General features: G+C 39.5%; 1 protein-coding gene across 1 annotated transcript in view; it reads left to right on the forward strand.

The window, feature by feature from the left end:
• Nucleotides 1-19142, forward strand: part of G2E3 (G2/M-phase specific E3 ubiquitin protein ligase) — a 56847-nt gene that overhangs the window by 12943 nt on the left and 24762 nt on the right. Inside the window, exons 4-8 of the mRNA XM_084631463.1 lie at nt 3615-3712; nt 14042-14143; nt 15232-15356; nt 16726-16891; nt 17664-17770. Coding sequence (XP_084487589.1) covers nt 3615-3712; nt 14042-14143; nt 15232-15356; nt 16726-16891; nt 17664-17770 — 598 coding nt within the window. The remainder of the gene's footprint in view (nt 1-3614; nt 3713-14041; nt 14144-15231; nt 15357-16725; nt 16892-17663; nt 17771-19142) is intronic.

Here is a 19142-nt window from a genome sequence, read left to right on the forward strand (position 1 = left end):
GAAAACCTACCTTATGAGAGGAGACTCAAAGACTTGTTTTGTTTAGCCTAACCAAAAGAAGGCTGACAGGAGATATGACTGCTCTCTGTAAATATATCAGAGGGATAAATACCAGGGAGGGAGAGGAGTTATTTAAGTTAAGCGCCAATGTGGACACAAGGACAAATGGATATAAACTGGCCATCAACAATTTTAGGCTTGAAATTAGGTGAAGGATTCTAACCATTAGAGGAGTGAAGTTCTGGAACTGCCTTCCAAGGGAGCAGAGGGGGCAAAAAATCTAACTGCCTTCAAGACTGAGCTTGATGAAATTGATAAGTTTATGGAGGGGATGGTATGATGGGACTCCTTACAAGCATGTAGCCACTAGCAGCAACTATCTCCAATGGTTGTTGATGGGACACTAGATGAGGAGGGCTGAGTTACTACAGAGAATTCTTTCCCAGGTGTCTGGCTGGTGGGTCTTGACCACATGCTCAGAACCCAACTGATCACTATTTTGGGGGTCAGGAAGGAATTTTCTCCCAGGTCAGATTGCCAGAGACTCTGCGGGGTGGGGGGTTTGCCTTCCTCTGCAGCATGGGGCACAGGTCACTTGCAGGTTTAAACTAGTGTAAATTGTGGATTCTCTGTAACTTGAAGTCTTTAAATCATGAATTGAGGACTTCAGTAACTCAGCCAGACATAGTGGGTCTATTACAGGAGTGGGTGAGTAAGGTTTTGTGGCCTGCAATGTACAGGAGATCTGACTAGATTATCATGATGTTCCCTTCTGATTTTAAAGTCTATGAGATGCTAATTCTCACTATGCACCTTGGTTCCCTCTGAAAGGGCCACAATGTCCCTTTCCCAGGTGGCCATATTGGTTCTTATGCCCTCGATATCCGCAATTTCAGGAACAATATTCCTACAATAGACAATCACCTGCTGAAAACTCTTATAAGTCTGATCACTGTCTTCATCGAGTTCAAGATACAGAGGAATAGCAAATTTTAAGTAATGGTGAAATACCAGCCCATCAGGACAATCCATCTGATGCTATACTTGGTTCTTCTTCCTTACCTGATGGAACCATGTCTCCGGCTACACCTCTTTCAGCTGATGATTTAAAAAATTTTCAGGAATTATTGAAGTTCCTTTGGAGACAGTTCAGGAAAAAGCATATATAAACCTTTTGATATTCTACAGCCAGCATCCCAGAGCAGGGTTGTGTTACCTATTAACGAAGGAATATTGGATCTGGCAGAAGATCTCTGGGCTACTCCTGCTTCCATTTCAGCTACTGCAGAAAGATCAGCTATTGATCATAAATGTCAGGTGCCATCTAAAGGATTTGAGTATTTTTATACTCGTTCAACACCATTGTCACTGATGGTTGTTGCAACTAATGAACAATCAAAACAGGCTGGAAAATCTACTCCTACAGTTTGATGTGTGCTTTCTCTCCATTTGCATTGATTCCAATAGTGTTACGGAAAATAAGGCAAGAAAAGGCTTGAATTATACATTGACTACTGCTTGGCCTTGCCAGTTTTGGTTCTCAGATCTAATACTACTGTCAGATCTTGAACTTGGAGCATAAGTTGATGAAGACTTGATAGCACAGTCTGATTCTCCACCCAAATCTAGCCTCTCTGCATGTCATGACTTGGATGATATCTGGATGTCCTCAACAGACAGAGTGCTCTTCAGAGGAGCAGAGTATTCTTCTTCAGAGTAGATAATTATCTGCTCGGATTGTTTGTACGGCCAAATGGAAATACTTTTCTTTATGAGGAAAGTCTTAACGTTATGCTCCATGTCAGAGTTCTGGTCCAATAATAGATTACCTCTTAGATAGTCCCAAGTGCTTTAAATATATCTCTTCAATCAAAGTCTATTTGGTAATGATATCCGCATTTCATCCTCCAGAAGAGGGAGGTGCAACTTTATCAATCAGTGAATAGATTTATGAAATTTTTTCCCCCACATTTTTCCTCCTGTGAGAAAGATTGCTCCAGCATGGGACTTCAGATTTAGTGCTTTCTTCACTTGTGGACCACTCGCACCTGAGCGCCTTGAACCGCTATCAAATTGTCCAATTCATCTACCGTCAGTGAAGGTGGCATTCCTGGTGGCAATTACATCAAAATGTAGAATAAGCAAATTTACAGCCCCTAATGATAAATCTTCCATACAGTTTTTTAGATGGATAGAGTAACTGTGAGACCACATCCATCTTTTTTTATTCCTGACGTACTCAAATTTTCATATCTACTGATGCAGTAATTTTCCAGCTTTTCTCCAAAACCTCATTCTTCACCTTCAAAATTACATACATTAAATGTGAGATCACCGTTCTATTACCTAGGTAGCACTAGATCTTTTGTTAAAATGCCAAGACTTTTCTTTGTTTATGATAACAAATCAAAAGGGATGGCTAGAATGGGTATGGATGGTATTAGAACTGCTTATGATATTAATAAGAGTCCTCCATCAAACATGCAAACTCACTCCACCAGAGTGCAAACAGCCTCAATAGCATGCTGAAGTTGGGTTTCAATATCAGAAGTACGTAGAGCAGTTACCTGGTCTTCAGCTCATATGCTTACAAAACATTATTAAGTCACAGTTTCAAGATCTGATGCCCATTTTTGGAAGAGCTATTTTGCAGTCTCTTTACAGATAACTTCTAGTTTCCACCTCCTTCAAGAGCAGTTACTTAATCTGGGTAACCGGGGTTCTTCGAGATGTTCTTTACATGAAGATCCCATGACTTGCCCTCCATACTGGCAGTTCAGAGTCCCACAAATGAGGATTCTGGGTGATGAAGGAACTGAGTGGCAGTTGGGGTTGCTGTGCCCTTTATGCCCTCAGAGCATGTATGATCCCTGTTGGACACTTCTAGTGAAAATGTTCTGAACTCCTTTGCTGGGGCACATGGACACCATAAGCTGGATCTACATGTGCAGAACATTTCCAAGAACCACAGTGACTAACAGGTAAGTATGATTCTTTGCATTGATCTTATTATGTTATTGAGATCATCAATATATCCATTATATTTCTACAAAAAAAGTTGAGTACAATCTGTTTATATTCAGATACCAGTTACTCTACACATTTATAATGTACCGCTCACCATAGTGTTTAGGCATTCAATTGACACAATATTGAAGATACCACCTTAGCTGGCCTTTAAAACAGGGCATTTCAACTGGTGGTGTGTGGCTTGCTGATAGGTTCTGAGAGGCGCCTGCTGGGTCAGCAAAATCCCTTGTTCACTAGGATCCAGCGGGAGCCAGGGAAGGCGCAAGCTGCAATCTCTCCTCTCTTGCTCTTTCTGCTCTGCACTTCCAAGCCTACCCATGAAAAAAGAAGGAAGGCTAGGGGATGGAAGTGGAAAGCACCTACAAAAAGTGGAGAGAAACATCAGCCACTTAATTTAAGTGGAGTGTGGTAAACAAACACAACATTGAATTCCATCTGGTGAATATCAGATGGGTGGTACCGGCTTTACTACACTTATCCAGTAGCCTACCTCATACTTAATTTATTTAAGGGTTAGAAACCAGCATCTTCTGTTAATGGACCATTTCCATTAAGTGTTTCTAAATGGTGTTTTACTATTTTAGCCTGTGTCCTCTGTCAACGAACTGATGACTGTCCCGAAAAATATGGAGAAAAGAGAACTTACAAGGAATACAGTCTCACTGTTCATTACTACTGCTTGGTAAGTATTTCATATTGATCCTGAACCGAATTCTAGGAAGTTATCTATTTTTCTGATGAGAATTGGTAAACTAAACAGCAGTGAACCTGCAACTCTTTGTCTGCAAAATTCCAAGATCTCTCTTCTAATTTCCAAATTATTTGCTTTTGGGGAGATTTATTGAGCTTTTTCAGTTATTTTAAAGATACAGCAGCAAAAAGAAAACACACCATAATAGGTTGTTACTCACTGTTGAATAGTCACATTAGCAATTAGCACATTCCCAAATCATAAAAACTTGGTAAAAAGAACGAGGAGTACTTGTGGCACCTTAGAGACTAACAAATTTATTTGAGCATAAGCTTTCGTGGGCTAAAGTCCAATTCATCAGATTTAGCCCCCGAAAGCTTATGCTCAAATAAATTTGTTAGTCTCTAAGGTGCCACAAGTACTCCTCGTTCTTTTTGCTGATACAGACTGACACGGCTACCACTCTGAAAAATTTGAAAGCGTTTTTAAAAATTGGTGGTAATGGATCCATTTTATCCCATCTGACTCTTCATTTAAATGAAGATTTAGTTTCAGAATTTTAGGATCTAAGAACTCAAGCCTTCATTAAAATATTTCCCCTACCCCTTTCAGTATAATTCTGTTTTTAGCAGCATACATGTAATTATTGGTTTGTTATGTGGTGTTCCGCACTCTGCATTATCTGGCTTCATTATAGCACTAGCAGCGGTTCTCAAACTGTGGGTCAGGACCCCATTGTAATGGAGTCACCACGGCTGGCGTTAGCTGGTGGAGTATCCTGTTTGTTCTCTCTATATAAATAAAGCCTGACAGTCTTGTATCTATTTTTCTGTTTTGTTTTTTAATGTAGAAATATCAGGAATATCAAGTCCAGATACTACATTACAGCTGGCTTGAAGCCTGAACCTCACCGACAAAGCCTGAGCCCCTCCGCCCGGGGCCGAAGCCCAAGGGCTTCAGCTCTGGGTGCTGGGGCTTTGGCTTTGCCTCCCCCCGCCCAGGGCAGTGGGGCGTGGGTGGGCTCAAGCTTTGGTAGTGGGGTCATGTAGTAATTTTTGTTGTCAGAAGGGGTTGCGGTGCAATGAAGGTTGAGAACCTCTGCACTAGAAAAATAGTCCTTGTTTCAGCTTAGTAAGTTTGAGTCTTATCAGGTCACAGGTCCAGTAATGCAGCCATTTTAATAATAAAACTTAAACTGAGAACAGCTATGGATACAAGCTAACGAGATTTTAATGTTTTTCGCTGTGACAACATCAGCTACAATTGTTACTTTCCAGAATTAATATTTCATTTAGACTCATAGACTTTAAGGTCAGAAGGGACCATGATGATTGTTTAACTCGAGGCTTAAAGATGATCTGCAAATGGTTTTTAAAAGCTGGTGGGGTACCCTGTTTATTCTCTATGGATAAATAAAACCTGAAAGTCTTACATCTATTTTTCTGTTTGTTTTTTAATGTAGAAGTGTCAGGAATATCAAGTCTAGTGTTCCCTGTTCTTGCTGGAGGAACTCATAGATGTCTCCATTAATTGCATTGATAGAATGGGTTGGGTTTTGAACCTTTAACAAAGATATCCTGTTTCTAAAATAAATTTAATCGTCATTGAAGTTATAAAGTTAAACAAAATTTTAAACAGTCCCACTAAAATTTCTTTTGCTATTTCTTATGGTATTATTGTTTTACTAATTCTTTAGTTGTCATCAGGTTTCCTGGACAGACAAGACCTGAAGTTCCAATGTAAAAATCTGGGGGGGAATAAACTACTAAATGTACACACACTTGTGTGTGTGCACATGGTTGCAGGCTGCTATTACAGCTTATGAAGATGCAAAAAGGTGAAAGCCCATAGTTTTTCGTTGTAGATTACTTTTAAGGTATTGGGATAGATTCTGGCTCTCACTGAAGCCCCTATTCACTGGTTTGGCCATGTAAGGAGGCTATGGGAGAATTTCCTGATGCAGAATCAGCATAGGGCTGATGTAAGAGGCCCTGTGCAGTCCCCTTTCACAGATCTCTGTGTGGAGAGTGGGAAGGGGCATGCTTGTAGCACTAAGTGCTTCAGAGATTCTGGGCTGCAAAGCCAGTTGGGTAACGCTACTGTAAGTGACAGCTTCTTTACTGCAGGGGCCATTTTGGCCATTGACCTTCTTGCTCTGGGGAGCGCCTTCAGTTCTGAGTGCCTCTGAGGAAACAACATAAAACATAGCCTATCGTTGCTGCATAGTGAATTATCCACATGAGTCGTGTTAGTGCAGTGTTGGGCAACCTGCGGCCTGCAGGCGGTCCATCAGGGTAATCTGATTGCAGGCCGCGAGACGTTTGCTGACACTGACTGTCCGCAGGCACGGCCCCCCGCAGCTCCCAGTGGTCGCGGTTCTCAGGCACATGCTGGCCGCTGCTTCCCACAGCTCCCATTGGCCGGGAACAGCAAACTGTGGCCACTGGGAGCTGCAGGGGCCGTGCCTGCAGAGGGTCAACTTCAACAAAATGTATTATGGCCCGCAATCAGATTACCCTGGTGGGCCTAAGGTTGCCCACCACTGTGTTAGTGTCTTTAAACCAATTATGGTTTTTACTTAAGTCCTGTGGATGTACTAAGAGCTATAGGCTCCTTAAGAAATAAAAAGGACACAAGGTGAATTATTTCCTTGATATTTTTTTTCTATTATCACAGTTTCAGATATTTCATAAAAATCTGTATTTATGATTCTTACAGGTAACTGTCACATTTGTGTTCCTGGTGTTTTTTCTCTCAACATAGATCATTGTACACTTCTGTGTTATCTCATTTTCCACCTGTCAAACAAGAGTTCCAAGTTATTCTGATGAATTTTTGCTGTTTATTTTAATATTCAGACAATACTCTTCCAATTTCTTTAATGAGCTTCCAGTCTGGTAATGTGTAAAAAGCCTTGCTAAAATACAAATAAAATATCTTGAATACTTAACTTGTCCACTCAATATGTAACAGTATCAAAGGGCCATCAGATTATTTTGGTATGATCTGTTTCTAAAATCCTTGTTGGCGTTACTCAGTAGATTCACCTGTTCCTTGTGCTTTCAAATAAATTGTAATCTGGGTTTTTGTTAAGAACTCATAGAAATGTAGGCCTGGAAGAAACCTCGAGAGGTCATCTAGTCCAGCCCCCTACACTGAAGTAGGATGAAGTAAACCTAGACCACCATCCCAGACAGGCATTTGTTCAACTTGTTCTTAAAAAGCTCCAGTGGTGGGGAGTCCACAAACTCCCTTCATATTCCAGTACTTAATTATTTTTATAGTTAGAAAGCTTTTCCTACTATCTAACCGAATCCTCCCTTGCTGAAGATTAAGCCCATTGCTTGTCCTACCTTCAGAGGACATGGAGAACAATTGATTGCTGTCCTCTTTATAATAGCCTTTAACATATTTGAAGACTGACATCAGGTTCTCCCCTAAATCTTCTCTCAAGACTAAACTTGCCAAGTTTATTTAACCTTTCCTGACGATAAAAGGTTTGGAAAACCTGACCAATTTTTGTTGCTCTCCTCTGGACTTTCTCCAATTTGTCCACATCTTTCTTAAAGTGTGGTGACCAAAACTAGGCACAGTACTCCAGCTGAGTACTGGTCTCGCCAGTACCGAACAGAGCAGAACAGTGTCTTACATATAACTCTCTTGTTAATACACTTCAAAATATTCATCTTTTTCACAGCTGCATCACTATTGACTCATTCATTTTGTGATCCACTGTAACCCCATAATCCTTTTCAACAGTACTACCATCCATTCAGTTATTCCCCATTTGGTAGTTATGCATTTGACTTTTTTGCAATTTCTAAGGGTAGTACTTTGCACTTTTCTCTATTGAATTTCATTTGTTGATTTCAGACCAATTCTTCAGTTGGTCACGGTCATTTTGAATTCTAAACCTATCCTCAAGTGCTAGCAGCTGCTTCCAGCTTGGTGTCATTCACAGAATTTATAAGCATTCTCTCCTCTCCATTATTCCAAGTCATTAATTAAAATATTGAATAGTACCAGATCTAGAGCAGACCCCGTGGGACTCCATTAGATATACCTTCCCAGTTTGACAGCGAATCATTGATAACTCATTGATAACTATCCTTTGAGTATGGTCTTTCAGTCAGTTATGCATTTACCTAACAGAAGCTTAATCCAGACCATATTTCCCCAATTGGCTTATTTGTCATGTGGCACTGTGTAAAAAGCTTTAATAAAATCATTGTATATATATATCAATCACATCTACTGCTTCCCCTATCCATTAGGCCAATAACACTCTCAAAGAAGAAAATTAGGTTTATTTGGCATAATCTTTTCTTGACAAATCCATGCTTGCTATTCATTTTAACCCTATTATCCTCTAGGTGCTTACCTATTGATTGTTTAATAATTTGTTCCAATATCTTTCCAGATATCAAAGTTAGGCTGTGATTGGTCTAGAATTCCCCAGGTTCTCTTAGTTCACATTTTTAAAGATTGGTACTATGATTGCTTTTCTCAAGTCCTCTGAGACCTCAACTATCCTCCATGAGTTCTCCAAGATAATCGCTAATGGTTCCAAGATTGTTTCAGCTAGTTCCTTAAGTACCTAGGGTGCATTTCATCATGGCCAGCCAACTTGGCTACATCTAACTTCTCTAAATATTCTTTAACCTTTTCTTTTCCTATTCTGGCTTGTGTTCCTTCCTCGTTGTTGTTAATATTAATTGGGTTAAGTATCTCATCACCATTAACCTTTTTAGTGAAGACTGATGCAAAATGGGCATTAAACACCTCAGCCTTCTTGATATCATCTGTTATTAGTGCTCCTTCCCTGCTAAGTATGAACCTACACATCGTCTTCGAGTAGTGCCCCTATGGGTGCTCCACTTGAGTGTGTCTGCATCCCTGCGCCTAGGATCAGATATTTTTGATAGCAGTGCCCATTTGGTCCGCACATGCTCTCCCCGTCTTGCTCCAACATGACAGCAGGACACGCTCAGCAGGAAATTCTCACAAGAACATGAGTGGGAACTAGATACCATGGTCCTACACAAAATATTCAGGCGTTGAGGATTCCCAAGCATAGATCTTTCTGCCATGGCCAGAAACAGCAAGTGCCCACAATTCTGCTCAAAAGCAGGACTGGATCATCAATTTCTGGGGGATGCCTTTTCCTTCTATACGCCTATCCTCTTTCCCATTAATACCGAAAGTAATACACAAAATAAAGGAAGAAAAGGCCATGATCATTTTGATATCCCCAACATGGGTCCAGACAAACATGATTCCCTTACCTTTTATGAATGACGATGTGCCCACCAATCACTCTTCATCCGATTTCACACTTCCTGTGTCAGGATGCAGGCCAGATTTGCCACGCAAATTTAGAAGTTCTCTATGTGAAATCATGGCTCTTTGATGGTTCCAAGATGTCGAATGAATTGTTCTGAAGACGTGAAAAAGATATTGTTAAATAGCAGAAAAACCACCATACGTTCTACTTACCTTCAGAAATTAAAGAGATTCTGAATCTGGTGTGACAATATATACATCACAGCTATATTCTCTCCCTTGATGTTGGTGCTGGACTATATCCTAGGACTAAAAATATCAGGACTATCATCAAGTTCTCTGAGGGAACATCTCATGGCAATTTCAGCCTTCCATGATAAGATCAACAGGTGTTCACGCATCGCACAACAAAAAGTTTTCTTAGAAGTATTTGGAACCTCTACCCATAAATTTGAGATGCTACACCACCTTGGGACCTTAACTTAGTTCTAAGATGCCTCACTGGTGCCCCACTTGAGCCCATGGTGACCTGCTCACTCATACATCTCTCTGTGAAGACTGCCTTTCTCATGGCCATCACATCCACACAAAGAGTGGATCCAGACTGCTGCGCTGGGCATCACAAAATGGGGAAGAGATGGCCAGCCCTCTGTGGAGATAGAGGTGGTTAGGGACTATTTAGAAAAGCTGGGCGTGCACAAGTCCATGGGGCCGGATGAGTTGCATCCGAGAGTGCTGAAGGAATTGGCGGCTGTGATTGCAGAGCCATTGGCCATTATCTTTGAAAACTCGTGGCGAACCGGGGAAGTCCCGGATGACTGGAAAAAGGCTAATGTAGTGCCAATCTTTAAAAAAGGGAAGGAGGAGGATCCTGGGAACTACAGGCCAGTCAGCCTCACTTCAGTCCCTGGAAAAATCATGGAGCAGGTCCTCAAAGAATCAATCCTGAAGCACTTACATGGGAGGAAAGTGATCAGGAACAGTCAGCATGGATTCACCAAGGGAAGGTCATGCCTGACTAATCTAATCGCCTTTTATGATGAGATTACTGGTTCTGTGGATGAAGGGAAAGCAGTGGATGCATTGTTTCTTGACTTTAGCAAAGCTTTTGACACGGTCTCCCACAGTATTCTTGTCAGCAAGTTAAGGAAGTATGGGCTGGATGAATGCACTACAAGGTGGGTAGAAAGCTGGCTAGATTGTCGGGCTCAACGGGTAGTGATCAATGGCTCCATATCTAGTTGGCAGCCGGTATCAAGTGGAGTACCCCAAGGGTCGGTCCTGGGGCCAGTTTTGTTCAATATCTTCATAAATGATCTGGAGGATGGTGTGGATTGCACTCTCAGCAAATTTGCGGATGATACTAAACTGGGAGGAGTGGTAGATACGCTGGAGGGGAGGGATAGGATACAGAAAGACCTAGACAAATTGGAGGATTGGGCCAAAAGAAATCTGATGAGGTTCAATAAGGATAAGTGCAGGGTCCTGCACTTAGGACGGAAGAACCCAATGCACAGCTACAGACTAGGGACCGAATGGCTAGGCAGCAGTTCTGCGGAAAAGGACCTGGGGTGACAGTGGACGAGAAGCTGGATATGAGTCAGCAGTGTGCCCTTGTTGCCAAGAAGGCCAATGGCATTTTGGGATGTATAAGTAGGGGCATAGCGAGCAGATCGAGGGACGTGATCATTCCCCTCTATTCGACATTGGTGAGGCCTCATCTGGAGTACTGTGTCCAGTTTTGGGCCCCACAATTCAAGAAGGATGTGGATAAATTGGAGAGAGTCCAGTGAAGGGCAACAAAAATGATTAGGGGACTGGAACACATGAGTTATGAGGAGAGGCTGAGGGAGCTGGGATTGTTTAGCCTGCAGAAGAGAAGAATGAGGGGGGATTTGATAGCTGCTTTCAACTACCTGAAAGGGGGTTCCAAAGAGGATGGCTCTAGACTGTTCTCAATGGTAGCAGATGACAGAACGAGGAGTAATGGTCTCAAGTTGCAGTGGGGGAGGTTTAGATTGGATATTAGGAAAAACTTTTTCACTAAGAGGGTGGTGAAACACTGGAATGCGTTACCTAGGGAGGTGGTAGAATCTCCTTCCTTAGAGGTTTTTAAGGTCAGGCTTGACAAAGCCCTGGCTGGGATGATTTAACTGGGAACTGGTCCTGCTTTGAGCAGGGGGTTGGACTAGATGACCTTCTGGGGTCCCTTCCAACCCTGATATTCTATGATTCTATAAGAGTGGTGGAAATAAGAGCTCTCATGGATTAGCCCCCACCCCTTTACAGTTTTCTTCAAAGATAAAGTTACTTTGAGACCACACCCAATTTTGTACCTAAAATACCTTCATCCTTCCACTTGAATCAGCCTATTCATCTTCCATCGTTCTTCCCCAAACCACACAGGAATAAAAGGGAGGCAATGTTCCACACAATAGACATTAGGAGCCTACTACCTGGAAAGGACAAAACCCTTCAGAAAATCACCTAGACTATTCCTTTCAGTTGTGGGGAGATATAAATGCTTATCCATATCTAAACAAAGACTCTCAAAATGGATTTCCAATTGTATTAACTATTGCTGTCAGTAACAAGACTTTCAACCCCCACCAGGGACTGGAACACACTCTGCAACATCACTTTTGACCTCTATAGCTTTCTTCAACAATGTTCTCATCACAGACATTTGTAGAGCTGCAAGCTGGGCATCTGCTCACATGTTTACAGAACATTATGCAGTCACTCAAGACTCAGCATCTGATGCGCTATTGGGACTAACTGTATTATCATCCATAAAGAATCCAACTCTGAAGCCCCATCCGCCCAACACGGGGCACTGCTTTGCAGCAACTTAAAGTGGAGCCCCCATAGGGATACTTCTCGAAGAAGAAGAGAGGGTTACTCACCTTGTGCAGTAACAAGTTCTTCAAGATGTGTGTCCCTTTGGGTGCTCCACTACGAGCCCTGTCTCCTCTACTTCAGATTTTAGACATAGACTCTGCAGTAGATAAGGACCTGAGGGCAGTTTGGTTGCATGTGCGGCCTAAATGGGCACTGCTACCCAAAATCTCCAATTCTTGAAGAATCTCAGTTACTGCAGAATGCATCCGATGAAGTGAGCTGTAGCTTACGCTCAAATAAATTTGTTTGTCTCTAAGGTGCCACAAGTACTCCTTTACTTTTTGCAGAATGTGAGTAACCCTCCTTCCTTTGTCTTTCTTTTGCTTCTAATGTGTTTACATAGAATCTCTTCTTATTGCCTTTTATGATCACTGCTAGGTGTTATTCATTTTGTGCCTTACCCTTATTGATTCTGTCCCTGTATGCTTGTGCTAATCTTTTGCACTCATCCTTGGCAATTTCTCCATGTTTCTACTTTTGGTCTGATTCTTTTTTGATGTTCAGGTGATTAAAGAGCCATATTGGCCTCTGATTCTTCTATTTTTCCTTCTCATCAGATTAGCTTGTTGTGTCTTCAGTATTGTCTGTTTGAGAAACTGCCAGCTCTCCTGAATTCCTTTTTCCCTTAGCTCTTCTTCCCATGGGACCTTACTACCAGTTCTGAGTTCGTCTGCCTTTTTGTAATCCATTGTGCTTATTCTTTTGCTCACGCTTAAAATGACTAGATGTCCCGATATTAGGGGCTTTGTCTTATATAGGCAACTATTTCTTCCTACCCCCACTGGTCCTGATTTTTCACACATGCTATCTGCTCACCCTACTCATGCTCCTTCATTTCCTTAGAATAATGAAACCTAGCTTTTCATGATCACTTTTACCCAAATTGCTTTCAACTTTCAGATTCATAATCCTGTTATAATCGAGTCTAAAATGACTGACTCCCCTGGTAACTTCCTCCCACTTCTGAAACAAAAGATTGTCATCAATACATTTCAAGAAGTTGTTGGACATTTTGGGCGTTGCTGCATTACCCTTCCAAGAGATGTCTGCATAGTTAAAGTCCCCCATTACTACCAGGTCTTGTGTTTTGAATATTTCTGTTGTTTGTTTTAGAAATGCCTCATTCACAACTTCCTCCTGATTTGGTGAGAAGATCGGTTGTGTATCACCCCTGTTCTCTCCCTCCCCCGGCCTCTCCCTCCCCCGGCCCCCTTTTATTTACACAGAGACTTTCAACTAGCTTCCCTTTCGCCTTTTTCTGGACCTCATAACAAGTGTACGTATTTTTGATGTATAATGCAGCACCTCCTACCTTTTTCCCCTGTCCATGTTCCCTGAAAAACTGTATCCCTCTATACCAATATTACAGTCATGAGATTTATCCAATCAAGTCTCTCTAAAGCGAATTAAGTCATAATTTAGCTTATGGACTAATACTACCAGTTCTTCCTGTTTGTCCCCCATATTACTTGTATTTTTGTACAGACATCTAAGGCAAATTTCCCCTCTGTTTTCCCTCTTGTTGTTGTTGTTCCCATGACCCTACTATAATTTTCCATTCCCTGCCGCTCCTCTCCCCCCAATATGTAGCCCTCTGTTTAGGTCACCTTTTTAAATATGGGCTTTAGTCACCTGCATCCCTTGAACCTAGTTTAAAGCCCTCCTCGCTAGGTTGGTGAGTCGGTGTGTGAAAATGCTCTTCTTGTTTAGGTGGAAGTTAGACTAGTCAATTGCTGAAGGTTTTTGTTTTGTTTTTTTTTTAAAGTGACTAGGATAAGATTGCTTTTCTCATTCTGGGCACATCCATGTGTTCTAAAACTTTCCTAAATTAGTGTTGCTTGTTCTGCAACGTCCGCAGCCACTGTCTCCTGGACCCTAGAATATATTAAGTTTGGTCCTAGGAATTAGTCAAATAGATTCCTGCAGTTTCTTAGCAGCAGTATGCTGGGAGGAAGGGAAAGACTATTATGCCTCTGCAATAAAAGAATCACTGTCTTAAACATTTTGTTAAATCAGTCTATTAGAGTTTTCCATATTGATACCAACAGATCTTATAGTCCAGTCCTAGACATTAAAGTTGATTAAAAAATGGTTTAGTGTATTGGAATTTCTTACTAATTTTAACTGTATTTATAGTTGATGTCAAGTGGAATTTGGCAGAGGGGTGAAGAAGATGAAGGAGTTTATGGGTTTTTAATCAAAGACATTAGGAAAGAAGTAAACAGAGCTGCAAAACTGGTAAGAATCAAGCTCCAGTATTATCACTGTTAATCTTTGTTTCATCATTTTTGCACTTTAAACTGAATAACAAATCTGGTTTGTAATGAATCTTTAGATTTTTTTTTTTAAATTAAAGAATGATTTTTCTTTACAAATGGGAAATATTGACCGTTGCATTTTTCATAAGTACGTACTGTACTATGTGTCATATTTGATTCATTTTATGGGGAGGTATATCCTACTTTCAAGAGTCTGAATTCTTATTTTTAAATGATTGTGTATATTGGCAAGTGTGTGTGTGTGTGTGTATATATATACACACACACACAGTATACACATATATAGTAAATATTGACAATGGAAGTTGGCTGATATTTGTTACAGAAGAGACAGTGATTAAAACCCAATGAGGAAAATGTCATTTTCACCTGCCCAACAGATTGGGTGTCAAATTAATTAGAGTCTTTGGGACAAAACACAAAGGACTATAAAACAGATGGTGTGGGTAGACCCTTACATTTTCAGGATGAAACAAAAACATTTAATGTTTTTGATAAGTCTAACTCGAATAGCTGAGCAGGAACCAGTTAAGAGAGCAGGTTGTCTAAAATATCCAGATTGCCTCTATATCATCTGTTGAGCCCCAAACTGTTTGTATATTTTTATTGATAGAATTAACATATTTTAACAATGGCTGCACTTGTACACCAACCTTGGATACCATGATTAAAATACGGAATGCCAACTTATTTGTCAGTTTATTTAAGTCTTTGAAAAGTACATAAAACAGAAGTAAATTAGTAATGCTACAATTCTAGCTAGGTTTCAGAGTAGTAGCTGTGTTAGTCTGTATTCACAAAAAGAAAAGGAGAACTTGTGGCACCTTAGAGACTAACAAATTTATTTGAGCATAAGCTTTCGTGAGCTACAGCTCACTTCATCGGATGCATTCAGTCTAGCTAGATTATCCTCTGGAACAGTTCAGTATAGCGCCATTTCCTTTTCTATACTCCTTATGTCAGATTTCTTTTGTTAATGTTATAATTCCAGCAGTTTTAATTGGACTTAAGTTTTAATGGGCTTTCATTTCTAAAACTTTCTCTTAGAAATGTAATATCTGTAAGAAAAAAGGTGCTTCGATTGGATGTGTAGCACCCAAATGCAAACGAAGTTATCATTTCCCTTGTGGGGTTCAAAGGGAATGCATTTTCCAATTCATGGAACACTTTGGGTAAGTGTTTTATTGTCAGGTATAATTACACTCCTTACTGAATGAGAGGTGCTTCTTTTTGAAATACACTTGCTCTTCTTTTTCCTACAAGAAGCGGGTGTGGGCATTATAAATGGCCTCCTAATTATCTATTTAATAGAAGAAAGAAAATCTATCATTTTTCTTACAGTTTAGAGAATCATATTTTGAGGTATATTGTCTTCTGGTTAAATTTTCCTCACATTTTCCACTTGGGCCCGAGGGGGATGAAATGCTCCTGTCTGAACCAAGAAGCAGCGAATGGATCATCTGATAGCCATGCCATTACTACAGCATACATATAATATTTGTGAAATAGTTTTTCAGTATTTTTAGGATGCAACTAAATGTTAACTCTTAATATTAGCACACATTTTAATGTTCTACATAAAATTGTGAAGTTGGACTTCAGCTTAAGTATCAGGTTTAAACTCTGAAAAGTAATTATAATAATGATTCCATTTTTGTTGTTTGACTTCAGATCAAATTTGCTCAATTTACAAATGAAAAATATTCTTTTTTTAACTGCCAGTCCTTCAACTTCATCCTGGGACCTGAAAGTCAAGCGGAATTATCCTTCAATGCATCATCACAAAAAAAGCCCCAACAACAAAAAGCCCCCTCCCCTTGGTTGCACTGAAACTACATCTACTGTTCAGTTGTATCCAGGCTCCTGCCGATAGTGTGTGAGCATAAAAAGAACAGTTGATTCTTCTTATCCCAGGTTGAGTTTGCAGGGTTGGCAATGGGGGATGAAGAATAATTTAACTGGTAAACTGAACACGTTTTATATGGAACCAGTGAGATACAATAAATATAAACCCAAAGTTTATTTTTAGAGTAGAACCTCACTTTAAATTACTGATATTTTCTCAGTCTAACACATGCTTTTTCAAAGTCTCAATTAAATCTTAGTTTCTTTGGCTGTTGTGTGGGCTTTGTGGAATTATTGAGAGATTTTAAAAATTAAAATCTGATAACACCAAAGTAATGTATTGTTATTTTAATTAGGCGACACTTTTGTTTTAAGGACCAGAAATGCTTTGCTAGACCAATACAAAACCTTTGGTGTTTTTAGTAATCTTTTTGAACAACTGATCGGGAATCAGAGAATCCGTTTTCTTGCTATTTTATATTAATTTGTTTGTGAACATTTTTGCATATTGAATATATGTTTTTTAACCTGTTCTAAAATGATTTATTTCTAAACTACATATGTGAAAAATTAAAATTAGTAAAGTCTGCAGTTATGATACAGGTTATAGTGTTACTCTCTTTAGTATTAAAAACAATAGTTTAATTGTTTTTGAAGTTTAGTGTCATTAAGCAGAGCTTTAATTTTCTCTTTAAGGTCATATTGTTGGGAGCACCGGCCAGTTCAGAAACTTCCATCTGATGAATCTAGAGGCTCTTCACAGTGCACAATATGCTTGGAATTTGTTGAGCACTTTCCAATGTACAATATACTGAAAAGTCCTTGCTGTAAAAATGCTTGGTTTCATAGAGACTGCTTGCAGGTAAGACAACCTTTTATTCTGTGATGCTCACAACATTTTGTTTTGTACTTAGAATAATAGAACAAATTAATGTTTACATTCTTATTTTCATATTCAATAAATGTAATAAAGCCACATCAAAAATATAAGACTATAACTAACTTCTTCATCTAGCGATTCTGTTGATTATAGGTCTGGGAAAAAACTAACTGGTTTGTCCATGTTATCAGACCAGCAACTTTAAAATACACTCTTAGGGACTGCAAGATTGGGAAGATTCCTTTTTAAAGATGTTCTTTGAGATCTTCACACTTCAGGTTGTCTTCAGGAAGCTTCTACAGAAAGAAAGTCTGTTGGGACTTCATAAATGCCCTCTTGCAGCCCTGAACATTTAGAGCCTATATCATAAAAGGGTGATGTGACCTTAGTTACTTCTGTTCCTTCATTCTCATGGCTCGACATGGGTGTAGGAATCTCTTCAGATGCGGAGTGAATTGGGGGGCGGGAGACGGGAGGTCATTGAAAGGAAAGCACATGCTTTCCTCCTGGAGATGATCTTACAAGCCCAGCCCCTGGGTCAGCAATTTCCCTTGTGAAAAGATAGAATGGGCCACCTTTAGCTTCTAAGTGATAAATCTAAGATGATCCTTGCACTGAACAAGTCAGTGCCAGAAAAGAATCCATGAGTATAATACCCATCTTCAGGGTACCATGAACTTATTGGATACAAAAGGATGGAAACAGAGTAAATGTGAATAGTTCAATTAATTTTCTCTTCTGTTTTCTGATACAGTATCAAGCTCTGAGTGCTGGGGTATTTTTCTTTAGGTGCACAGTGTGCAATAATAAAGACAAATTTCAGAATGAAATGTTGAGAATGGGAATACACATTCCAGAAAAGTAAGTAACTAACAATAATTTCACAAATAATCCATATTCTATATAGAACTCTAAGTAGGATGATAAATCCAAAACCATGTACTTGTTTATGCAATATAACTAAAAATTGAATTATCATTGGGATTTCCTGGGTATCTACTAGCAATGAGAGCAGTTTATTTTTGTGTTAGGTGCAATTTGCTTCTTTTCAGAACGTTCCTCAGATTTGCAGAATACTAAATTAAGAGAAGCTGCAAATGTGTAGAGTAGGATAGAGATATATTACTACTAATCTACATTTTAGAGATAATATTCTATATATATAAATGCAATGTATTAGAATTTTTAAAAATTCTAGTATTTTTAAATATGGGCAGTTCATTTTTAAATATGGCCAGAGTATTTTTAAATTATGGACAGTTTAATTTAATATGGGAAAGCAGGTGCATTTCCCAGCAACTGCTCTCTCATCCTCTCCACACTGTATTTTCTTCACTTTCTTTGTCTGGCCAACGTGTGCTATCACCCCCTTTATACAGTAGAACCTCAGAGGTCTGAACACCAAAGTTACGAACGGACCAGTCAACCATACACCACATTTGGAACTGGAAGTACACAATCAGGCAGCAGCCGAGACCAAAACAAAAACAAACCAAATACAGTACAGTACTGTGTTAAACATGAACTACTAAAAAAAAAAAAAAGGCGGGGGAGAGTTTAAAAAAAATGATTTGACAAGGTAAGGAAACCGTTTCTGTGCTTGTTTCTTTTAAATTAAGATGGTTAAAATCAGCATTTTCTTCTGCATAGTAAAGTTTCAAAGCTGTATTAAGTCAATATTCAGTTGTAAACTTTGAAAGAACAACTATAGCATATTGTTCAGAGCTAAAAACATTTCAGAGTTATGAACAACCCCCATTCCTGAAGTGCTCATAACTCTGAGCTTCTACTGTAGTCAAGTCCTAGCTGTCTTCATTTCTTTCTCTAGGATCTGCTCAGGACTTCTCTCTTCTTCATCTTTCTTTTTCCTCCCTTCCTCCCTTAATTAACCCTTAAGAGTACTACTACAAACATTGTCAGTTCTACTTCCAGAATTGAGAAAAAGTATTTGTAATGCCTAAGGATGATTTCCTAGGGTATATGGATTAATCTATTTTATTATTTTTTACTGCTGCTTATTGCTATAGTGTCTGAATTTCTTCCACATAAACCCAGAAAGGAAAATATAGACATTGGGAACAAAAGGTTCCAACTTTAAGGTTGATAGATTATTCCAACATCTTATCAAGAAAACATTCAGATATTTTCTCTAGAGTTGTCAAACTATATAAAACACTTATGGATTTAGTTCAGAGGACAATCTTGCATAAAGATGGACTGTTTATCCAAATAG

Source organism: Lepidochelys olivacea (assembly GCF_965140295.1).
Source record: "Lepidochelys olivacea isolate rLepOli2 genome assembly, chromosome: 6".
In the NCBI taxonomy this organism is placed as follows: Eukaryota; Metazoa; Chordata; order Testudines; family Cheloniidae; genus Lepidochelys; species Lepidochelys olivacea.